Below are 11319 nucleotides of genomic sequence, written 5' to 3' on the forward strand. Positions count from 1 at the left end.
CCTAAATTGTCAGGGTTTCTAATTTTTCAAGAAAGGCAGGAAATGCAGATTTGTATATGGACTATCCCAAGTTTTAAGTGTTGGGAATTATTTCAGATCTCTAAAAACCACAGTGCAGCCCCCACAAAACACTTCTGCAGGCCATGTCCAGCTTTTTTGGCCACTGGAAGATAACCAATTTGTGACTTCCAGTTTAAACAATGTTTATCTGCATGATTTTCACTGTGTTCCAAATGTACTCAAATATGTAAAATAAAGATGAAACAGGCAAAGGGATGATGACAACGTCTGGATTTCCTGCTTAACATTCAACGTGGGTCCAGAGGCGCGATGAGAAGGCAGAGGGGGTCAGGAGCTGGTTGAACGGACACGGGAAATCCAGGGTGGAGAGGAGGAGTGTGCTGTCACAGTATAGGGAGAGCAACACTGCATAACAATGTATGTATCAATTTTTGTATGCGAGACTAACTTGAATTGTAAACTTTTACTTAAAACACAACTATAAAAAATAATAAAATAAAAAAACATGCAATGTGGACAGGAACCTTTACACATCTTCTTTTGCCTTAATAGATGGTCTATTAGTTAATTTCCTTAACTTACACCTTTTTCAGACGGATCTAGCCACAGCTCGTCACTAATTCGTGATAAAGCTTGGACTGCTTTCCCAAATACTATGGAGAAAAAGAAAGGTGCTTTTACATTTCTTTCTCACTAACAATAAAAACAAATCATAAGACTACTGTAGCTTTCAGAGAACTCAAGATAAATTCATAAAGTGTTTTATAGGTTAATGTTACATTGCTTTTAAAAATACAGTATAATATCCTGGGCAAAATGCCAGACGTATATTAAGAACTCTATAATTTGCAAAATGAGTTCATGAAATGATAAAATGCAACAAATTTCTTCACTTCTGGATGTTCCCAATGTTGCATGGAGATACTTTCCATACTAATGTATTTTTTAACTTGGTTTAAATGTATTTGCAAAACATAAAGTGTGAAAACAGAGCAAAGAGAGGGTGCATTGAAGGGTTTTACTAACTTCACAGACAGCAAAGTCAAAACAGGTTATGAGAGAAATTAGAGATCTATAAGATGCATCTCTGATGTCTGAGGGTAGCATGGAAGATGCCAGCCTGTCCCACCAAACACACTTAGTTACCCTGTCAGGGTAAGGGTAGGCACTGGTAGGGCACTGTTAATATTCTTATTTATTATGAATAAGAAAGAAATGTGGCAAACAGATATGGTACACTATGCAGCAGCAAAAATAGATGGCCATATCAATCCATGGAAAAGTATTTTTTAAAAAAGAAGTTGTTATCAAGTTGATTCCAACTCATGGCAACCCCACGTGTGGCAGAGTAGAACTGTGCTCCACAGGGTCCCCTCCTCCCATAGCGTTTTCAATGGCTGCTTTTTAGGTAGATCGCCAGGCCTTTCTTCCGAGGTGCCTTTGGGTGGACGCCTAGTGCCAACCATTTGGTTAGCAGCTGAGGATGTTAACCAGCTGCACCACGGAAAAATAGTAAAAAAAAAGAATTCCAGAACACAGAATCAGTTTACAATGCTTAAGAACTACAAGACTATACACTGAGAAAGATAAGATTTAAAAAAAAAAAAGTTGTGGAAAAGTCGATTACGACTCATAGCGACCCTAAAGGACACAGTAGAACTGCCCCATAGGGTTTCCAAGGCTGTAATCTTTACGGAAGCAGACTGCCACATCTTTCTCCCACAGAACAGCTGGTGGCTTCAAACCACCAACCTTCTGTTTTGCAGCTGAGAACTCAACCACTGCACCACCAGGGATCCTTGATGAAAAACATACACACCCCCTAAAAAAACATAGGGGCATTTGTCCCTTTTTACCACTTCACAGTCACCTCTTTTCCCTTGAGCTACCTAATACAGACCTTTCATTCATTCAATGAATGTTTTTTGAGTAGCTACTAAGTTCCAAGGACAAGCAAAGCACTGGGGATACAATACTGAAAGCAGGTACAGTTTCTGTCACAGTACTTAACAGTCCAGGAGGGAAAAACAAAACTAAACAATCATACAAATAATTATTGACAACTGAGGTGCACACTTCAAAAGAGAAATTCCTAGTGCTCAACAAGGGAGTTTGTGCCTGTTCATACTACTTTTCCATACTTGTCCTCAACACCCAGCACAGCCAGCCGCAACACAGATGCCTTTCAGTGACCATTTTCAGATTACAGTGTGTAGGAAACCACTGTTTTTTTAAAGAGATTTCTTGAATAACTTGCATTTTTGAAAGCGCCTTTTATAATAGTTCCTGTACCTCCCCACTTATTACTGAGTTCTTTACATGCACTTCCATTTCATTCCTTTGACAAAGGTGCTAATATTATTCCCAACGGGATTTATATCCCTTCCTCCGCCCCCCACCCCGAAAAATAGTAGAACGTGCAATCAAAACCAGGTCTATGTTGTACTCACAGCACTCAGATACTTTTACTGTTCAAGGCACTATTTTTCCTCCCAACTCCTCCTCACTCCGACTTTGAAGCCTGCACCCCCAATCTGTGTCCCGATGGTGCAACTTCATTTCCTTATGGACACCACCCTATTAAAAATTTGCATAAATAAAAGCAAATGGGCCTTCATCCGCCCCTCAGAAGCTAATAGGGTTCGGGGAGTTGTGGAGGTTGACCGTGTTCAGGCCTTGTGTCCTGAGCCTCTTTGCAAGGGGAAGAAATAACAAGATGATGGAGATGTACTCCTGAACCTTACGCTTTCCCCCTCTACGTAGGAAGGCAGGAAAGGCCACTCCACCTTTCACCTGACTACCGTTCATCCCGCACTTCAGCATGGCCATCGGCCCTAAAATGCCAGGGCGTAAGGTGCTCCTCTGCTCGACGGCCCCAGGTGCCCGGATGTTGCCCGCGCTTTCCGAAGCTTCGCGATCTCACCGGTCTCCCTCCCTACTCTCAGCCTCTAATTCCCACAGAGAAGCTTCGCTTTACGGCGTGGAACGACCTATGTGGGCCGCCGTAGGGCGGTGTCCTGTCGATTCGTTTTTCATTGGTTGTGGGCAAGGTAGGCGGGGTGCCGAGGAGCCTGAGGAAGAGGGTGGCTGAGGTTGTTGTGACTGAGCGAAGCCCGGTGACAGGATGGTGAGGACGGCGGCGGCGGCCACCGAGGCCTGGCTCTCGGCCGAGGAGCTGCGCCTTTAGGGGCCGCGGGGAGTCTCTGGGAGAGGGCTTGGGCGATCCCGGACGTCTTGGCGGGCGCGGCCTGTGCGTTGGCCCGGGGGGAGGGCGAACGAGGAAAGGAAGCGGCCACCTCTCGTTGCGGCTGGCACTGGCCCCGCACCCCCGCCCTCGGGGCCAGAGGATGTCTGAGGGGAAAGGGCCTTTCTCAGTTGCTTATCTTGTCACAAGACCCGCACAGCCAGCCGGAGAAGGCCTTGGGCCTGTGCCTCGATCGTCCCCGAGAAAGGGGCATGCTCCCTCCTGGCAAAAAGCACCTCCCGCTGGTGGGTTGTGCTGGTTCCCACTCCCACGTCGCGAAATAGATCACTCGCGTGCAAAACGGGAAGTAGCGAGCAAAATTCCCTACCCATTTAAGTCTGCCATCTAGGGAGAGGGAGTAAACACTAACTCCCCTTCGCCCCTCAAATAACGTGCAGCTGCCATTGAAATGTGTAGTGTGCCCTCAGAGGGCTGGATTTGGCACTTAAAATTGCTGGAAGACCTTGTTTTCTCGGAATACTGCGCCCCATAGAATAGGATTCTTTAATGATCTGTAAACTCCCTGAAATTGTTTGGAAATTTTTGTTAGTGTGTACTTTGTAACGGGGAGAGGGCCAGTGTTGGTGCCAAGGGGTAATTAGGGGGGCTTTACCTCACCGGTTCTTCGGACTCCTCCAGGCTCCTCCCGTTACCCCTGCACTCTCGACAGATTTATTGCCTCTCAGACCTTCCTACGTAAAAACTCGAGGTCGGCTACTGGAGAGGGCCCATGGATTTTCAAGCTGCCCTTGATCCACTAAAAATTTAAGAACTGTTTCAAAAGGACCTTTAATTATCTTGGTATATGTGTTAATGAAGTTACGTGTAAAGGGACTTCTGTCTCCGATAGACATCCATTGCATTTTGAAGATACCACGATTCTGGGACAAACATTGCCTTTGCAAGAATTGGCTTATAGAAGAGATAGCCAAAGATGTATGATCAGTGCTTTTTTCACTTCTTTATATAACATAAAAGGCTTTAATCCCATGTTTGATTTTTGCTTCTAAACAGACTCCGGTTGTTAACCTTGCCTTCCTGTCACTCTGGAGCTAATAAAGAAGCTATAGAGACGTTTGGGATTTTTACAGATTTGATATATCTATTCTGTGCAATAACTTCCCATTTATAGGAACAGCAAATCCTTTGTCAAATTTCTGTGTAATTTTGAAACAGTTATCCGTGGGAAAGAAAGTAATTACCTGACATATGCTTCACATTCCCAAAGTTGTTTGAGAGGTGAACACAGTTCTTTAGGGTAGTCGTAGTGGTATGTCACTTTTTATGAGAAAGAATTGTGCAAAATTCATTGTTAGCTGATTACTTTATGATTAGAAGCATTATTTGGCGAAGGCGACTAGAGACGTTCATTAGTATAAAGTGTCCACAGTCTATGGGCAGCAAATTCGGATGTGGGGAAGAAGGTCCAGTTCTAGCTGGTTAAAGGGTGTTTGTTTCTATCATCTTTATCATCCTTAGTTGGCAACTTCATTACTTAATCATGTATTCACTGTGCTGTGTTAGATCCTTTGTAAAAAAAAATAATGACCTAGCTACAGTATAATTTTCAACTGCTAGAATTTTGCACATAAGAGAATTAAAATCAATATATCTGTGGAATAATTAGATCCTAAAATCCAGAGAATGCCAGCCTTCATTTAAGCTATTACTGATGAATTTTTCAGATTATTTTATACAAATCTAATTAGAACAGGGAACAAAAGGGATGGGAGTTAAGATAACAAGATTATGGAAAATAGAACAAATTGATAAGGCAAGATAGCAAAGCTGAGTTTTAACATTTTCTTTCATAACACTCAAAAATCATTAACAATTGTTTGCATTTTCGTTTGGATATGGATTCTTTTTTTTTGGTTTGTTTCTTTTTGTTGCTTTCCTTTAACATTGGTCATGTTTCACCCTTTTTTTTTCATCCCCTTGTCTGCAATCAACTTCTTCATTCCACTAAGGCTGGGCACAGAGTAAGTTTCTTCTCTTAGCTCCTACTAACAGTGGTGGTTGGGTAGCTGATAACTGGGTTTCTCGCCCTTTTAAGGTCTATCAAATAGGAAATTGGAAGCAAATTCCCGTGCTTTGATTGTGTTGGTTTCTTATTTGAATTTAACAACACTGCCACTTGCAGGTTCTATGCTATTTTTTAGAAAACCATAATCTATTTTCTAACCTGACCTGTCAAAAGAGTGTGGAATTTGGACGAGGACACTCCTCAAAGTACAATATTTGTTATGTGACACTGTTATCTCTATAACTTGGCTCCCTGCCATAAACCAGGATTCTGTTCTAGTAAGGATGCGTACTGATTCGACACCATTTGTATGGTCATTCCTATAGTTGTATCTTTAGGCTGCTAAGAGTTTCAGTACACTTGGCGATAATCCACAGGACTTTATAGAATTTAGGTCATCAATCCTTACAAAGTACCGTGTCTTACTAATGTTCCTTCTAGCACATTCAGATTGAAATGGCTCATTCATTATTAGTCCCAAGCATTTTCAGTTTGTTATAAACATATACCCTTTTATAAGTTTGGGTTCTTTTTTTTTTAATATAGAAGTCTATTTTTTACTTTTTTTTTTTTCCCAAATACCAGCTTCCCAAATTAACTATGTACTTAATCCGTTTCTGAAGGGACCCACGTTTAAAGGTGAAGATTGTTCTATCTCCAGATACTTTTGTATTGATTACCAGTGAGGGTGGAAACGTCACAGTGGTTTTTATTTGTACAGATTAAAATCTGGATTGAGACATTAAACAAATGCCAGCTGAAACTAGTATTCTTTATAAAGAAGAAACTTATTTAGCGTTTTACTTTAAAGTGTGCCAATGGTGTAACCCCATGTTACTTCAGTTATTCGGTCCTCATAACATTTCTGTCCTCTGCATTCGTTTTGATTTTTGTTGCAAAATGAATCAAGCTTGTTTTAGTTAATCATTTTAATTTCACACTTTTTATTTTCTTATTAATTTCAATTTTCAAAGTCTGGTGGCAAAATTATTTTCTATTTTAGATATTCAGTGTTTTCTCTGATCATATTAAGAAATAGTCATGCCTTCTCCAAAAGCAGTGAGGCATGTACATTTATTGATAGGGTATCTGTATGAGAAAATATCCTGTCATAGAATTGAGGTGCTGATACTAATCAACATAAAGAAATGGATTCTGTCGTCCTTGGGAGGACAGATACCATTTAAAAATTCAACCTTTTTAACAATATTCTGTTAAATGGCTAAAATTAAATATGTCAAATCTTGGAAATTAAAATTTTACAGGATTGAGTTTTTTATATTTAAGAGCTAAATTTATTTTTGTCATCTGAGACTATGTTGCAACTCTGAAACATCTACCTGCTAAATTCACTTATTAGCTGATCCCCTTTTTTAAAGTGTTCTAATGCACATGAAAGATTGTGAAAATGTTGCTTTTTAAATTTGGAAACTATACTGAGGGTACATAGGCAATTTAATCCATACAACAGGGCAGAAAGTAAGGATTTTCAATAATGAAGGAAGAGAAGATATCAAAGATTATAAATCAAAAGCACATGTTTGCCCTATTGAAACTCTGGGACTTCAGGTGTTTTTATACATGTGTAATATATGTTTAATAGTTTTAATTAACAAATATTGTAATTTTTGGCTACTATTCCTCCAAGTATTATCAGTCTTAGTAAGCATAAATTATCAAATTAGCTTTCTTTCTCTATTGTTCTGTTTTTTAACAATTCCCTTTATTAGTGTTCCTGAAGTTATATATGAGGTTTTACATTACGACTGCAGAAATAAGAATTACCGTATCAGTCTTCAAAAATGCCAAATTCCATAGGGCCCAGTAGTGTATTTCTTATTTAGCAATTTTTTTAATCAACGTAATATATAGGTCTCTAAATAAATCCCTTTAGAATATTTTATTTTATTCTTGCTAAATAGAATGACTACCTGTATTGTGTATGCACAGCTGTTTGACCAAAATAAAAGACGATTGATTTAGAACAGAGTTTGTTACCATCTGTGTGCTTGTTTAAATGGTCACAATAGGAACTGTCTGAATGACTTCTGCTCTCTGCTGGGTTCTGGAATCTCTGATGAGTTTAATGTAAAAAGGGAGCAATGAGAGGACAATATAGATATGTAACTATGTTGATATAGTCTATTTCTTATTTTGACATCATGTTTAACATTTATGTTATCTCACTTGACACTTTAAAGTTGGTGTTGGTATTAGGAGATCTGCACATCCCACACCGCTGCAACAGTTTGCCGGCTAAATTCAAAAAACTACTGGTACCCGGAAAGATTCAGCACATTCTCTGCACCGGGAACCTCTGCACCAAAGAGAGTTATGACTATCTCAAGACTCTAGCTGGTGATGTTCATATTGTGAGAGGAGACTTCGATGAGGTGATGTAGCCCAAATATTTCCCCTTCCTGATTTACATACATATATGTATATATAAGCTTTATCCTGTAGATCAGGGTTTTTCAATTAAGGTTTTTATTTTGTTTTGTTTTTAATTTTCCAAATATAAAATTGTATTTTTCAGGATGCTTTTTTGAACTACACATGCCCCTACTGTTGGAAAATCCCTAATTTGGACTACCTGATAAACATATTAAATACTTGTTCTAAATAAGTAAATTGATACCGAGTAAAAGTGGCCCTGTTAGTATATTTTTATAGTGCCATCATTTAGTTTATAAAATTTTTGTTTATGAACTCTTCACCATTACTGCCTCTACTACACTGTCCCAAGCCACCATCATTGCTTTCCTGTATTGCAACTTCCTGATTCTATCCTTCCACCCTCCACAGTTTGTTCTCCAAATAGCAACCAGGGCGATCCTTTTTAAATGAAGAGAGATCACATCATGACTCTACTGAAAATCCTCCCCTGGCTCCCTATCTCAGGGGTTGACATTAAAACAGCATGAGGGAATTTTAGGGGGTGATAGAACTCTTCTATACTTTGATTATGGTGGTGCTTACATGATTATATACGTTTGTCAAGAGTCATTGAATTACATACTAAAAAGGATGATTCAACTGCACGTAAATTATGCCTCAAGAAACCTGACTTTTAAGAAAAAATCAAATTAGGAGTTCTGGAGTTCCCAGTTTGCCCATGAGCTAATAATGAGATCTTAGGCAAATGACTTCCTCTTTCTGAACCCTAGTTTCCTCATATGTAAAATATGATTGGATTAGATGATTTTTAACACTCCTGCCAGTGCCAACATTGTTTAATTTAGCATGGTAAACCTGATTGCAGTGTGAAAAACGTATTTTGTATTTCTGGAAACGTATGCTTTTTTATAACTTATTTAGCCTGGTTGGTGCTAAAGACACGAATGAACATTGTGTCTTCTATTTTTTTAGTGGATTAAAAATTAGTTTGGATAGAGATGGTATGAAGGTGAAAGACAGAATGAGAAGGGAAAGGGGCAAGCGTCTTGTCAGTAATTAGAATGTAGGTTGTTAAACACATTAGGGTTAAGGAAAAAAAACATATTAGGGTCTCTGTGCTACGCTAAAGACAGTTTCATTAGCAAGAGTGATTTTTTTTATTTACTTATTTTTTTGCTTCTATATGCTGAATTCACAGACCCTGGTGCCATACGACCAAAGTTTGAATCTTGGCTCCACCACTTCGCTCCACACACAAGCTGTGTGACCTTGGGCAAGTTATTTTAACCTCCCTGTGCCTCAGTTTCCTCATCTGTAAAATGAGGATCATAATAGAACTTTACCTCTTATCATTGTTTGTATTAAATAGGTTGATATTTGTAAAACCCTTAGATTAGTGCCTGACTCATAATTAAGTACTTACTAAGTATTAGCTACCATTATTTTAAGCTACATAACTAGTAAAGCCTGGGATATAATGTGAACACACCCTAGCTGACAGGTCATATGTCTAGAATTCTTAGATAGAGGAAAATCACAAATTTGGGGGAATAATTATTCTCTACAGCATGCCCAAAAGAACCGATATTCTATAGAAATAAACCAGGATAAAGGAATTGCATAATAAATGCCAGTTTACCTGGAGTAAGCATAGTTGGAGCCTTAGAGACTAAAACATTCCATAAATATGTTGGTTGTATGGTACTGTATCAAAATGCCCATATAAGATTGAACACTTAAGTGGGCTGATTTTTCAAACATTAAAATCTCTGAAATACGTATGTCCTTATATCTGTTTCTCATTTTAGAATCTGAATTATCCAGAACAGAAAGTTGTGACTGTTGGACAGTTCAAAATTGGTTTGATCCATGGACACCAAGTTATTCCATGGGGAGATATGGCCAGCTTAGCCCTGTTGCAGAGGCAATTTGATGTGGACATTCTTATCTCGGGACACACACACAAATTTGAAGCATTTGAGCATGAAAATAAATTCTACATTAATCCAGGTTCTGCCACTGGAGCATATAATGCCTTGGAAACGTGAGTTGTATGCAATTTAGAAATTTGTACAATTTTAGTAAAGCTATTAATTGCATATGTGACATTTTGTAAAAGAGATGCAACTGGTTTAGTGATGCTGAGCCTTTTTGGCAATCTTCTTTTGGTGATTGTTCTTTTGATGTGTAAGTAAGAACTAGATTTCTCCTTGAATCCAAATTATTACTTTAAATGGAAATTTAGAGTGCCGCTGCTTTTCAGTATGGGTGGTCCCCAACTTATGACAGGGTTCCATTCCTGATGACTCCGTCATAAGACGGTTCTAATGTAAGTCAAATACCTCACTTATTTATTTAGTTTTCATTATTATTGCCTTTTATTACCAGTATCTTTACAAATTCGATCTTTGTCATTGGGGGTTGGCATGAGAATGATATCAGCAAATTACGCGCTGCAACATTATATGTAGTACATATCACTAACGATAAGATCTGAAAAAAAAAGGATGGTAGTGAATGCAATTCATTGTAAGTCGGGGACTACCCGTACAAAACACTGACATTATTATTTTTTCTTCCAGAAACATTATTCCTTCATTTGTGTTGATGGATATCCAGGCTTCTACAGTTGTCACTTATGTGTACCAGCTAATTGGAGATGACGTGAAAGTAGAACGAATCGAATACAAAAAATCTTAAAGCTAGGCCTGTCTTGATGATTTTTGTTTTTTTCCATTCCCGTTTAAATCAAGTAATTAAACATTTAAAGCCACAGAATTGTATCACTTTTATAGTATTTTGCAGTAAAATATAATATCTTCTCTGTTAATACATAATTGCTATAAGCTTCTTGTAAGCTTTAAGAACATATTTAGTTCCCAGTATATGATTTCTATGAAAAAATGTCCACCACATAGTAAATGATCAGCTATTGAAAGAAAGTTTATCCTGGTAAATATCTTCAAACTTGACTCTTGGAACTTTACTATGAAAGTAGTGCATGAGGAGGAAGAACCTAGACTTGTATACACTTTTCTCCATTCAGAAATAAACTTTTATCTTCCATTTATACTTTCTTCATAACTTGTTTTTAATTTAAAAAGCCATAAAAAATGAGAGACCAAATGAAACTATGTAGATAAGTATTCAAGTGATGGGCAGATGAGAAGACATTTCAGAGCTCTCATCTCTTAAAAGATTCTGTGTCATAATGTTGAACTCAGATTTTATTTTCTAAATATTTATTTTGTACATAATATACTTATTTGCACATGAAACCCGCAGTGATTGTTTAAACTGTAGCTTTAACTGCCTTATTCCCATTTCTCAAGGTTTAATAAGGTATTTTTTAAAACACTTTAGCAGAGAAGCATAAGTGAATATATAATAGAATCTTCTCATCAGTGGAACTACTCCCAACTTAATCTAGTTTAACAGTCCAAGTGTTTGTGTAGCAATTTTCCTAAAATAAGACAAATTGGTATTTCCATTTTAAAATTGTATTCAAACAACAAATATTTATTGAGTGCCTACTTTGCAAGCCAGGGTGTTAATCTCTATCGAGTGCTGTTTTGTATCAGGATGTAGAATTTTCCTCAGACCAATAAAAAAAATATTTGCAGAATACAGT

General features: G+C 38.1%; 1 protein-coding gene across 4 annotated transcripts; it reads left to right on the plus strand.

Moving 5' to 3' along the window:
* The first annotated feature begins 3055 nt into the window (after positions 1–3055).
* Positions 3056–10868, plus strand: VPS29 (VPS29 retromer complex component). Of its 4 annotated transcripts, none has more exons than XM_004379082.2 (5): positions 3056–3148; positions 5236–5247; positions 7493–7684; positions 9497–9732; positions 10271–10868. In XM_004379082.2, exons 1-5 carry the CDS (start codon positions 3146–3148, stop codon positions 10386–10388), a joined length of 561 nt encoding a protein of 186 aa, XP_004379139.1. In that variant the 5' UTR covers positions 3056–3145; the 3' UTR covers positions 10389–10868. The 4 variants fall into 4 exon arrangements, with proteins under 4 accessions (XP_004379139.1, XP_004379140.1, XP_023589582.1 ...); XM_023733814.1 differs by lacking the exon at positions 3056–3148 and adding an exon at positions 3850–4201 and having other exon boundaries at positions 10271–10866; XM_004379083.2 differs by lacking the exon at positions 5236–5247.
* Positions 10869–11319: the final 451 nt, after the last annotated feature.

Source organism: Trichechus manatus, unplaced genomic scaffold (genome assembly GCF_000243295.1).
Source record: "Trichechus manatus latirostris isolate Lorelei unplaced genomic scaffold, TriManLat1.0 scaffold00061, whole genome shotgun sequence".
Taxonomy (NCBI): domain Eukaryota; kingdom Metazoa; phylum Chordata; class Mammalia; order Sirenia; family Trichechidae; genus Trichechus; species Trichechus manatus.

Bases quoted from the DNA above. Each gene is read 5' to 3' on its own strand.
- VPS29 (XM_023733814.1), top strand. From the start codon at position 4,079: ATGAAGTTACGTGTAAAGGGACTTCTGTCTCCGATAGACATCCATTGC. The intron at 7,685-9,496 runs GTGATGTAGCCC...TTCTCATTTTAG, and splicing joins TGAGAGGAGACTTCGATGAG to AATCTGAATTATCCAGAACA. The intron at 9,733-10,270 runs GTGAGTTGTATG...TTTTTCTTCCAG, and splicing joins GCATATAATGCCTTGGAAAC to AAACATTATTCCTTCATTTG.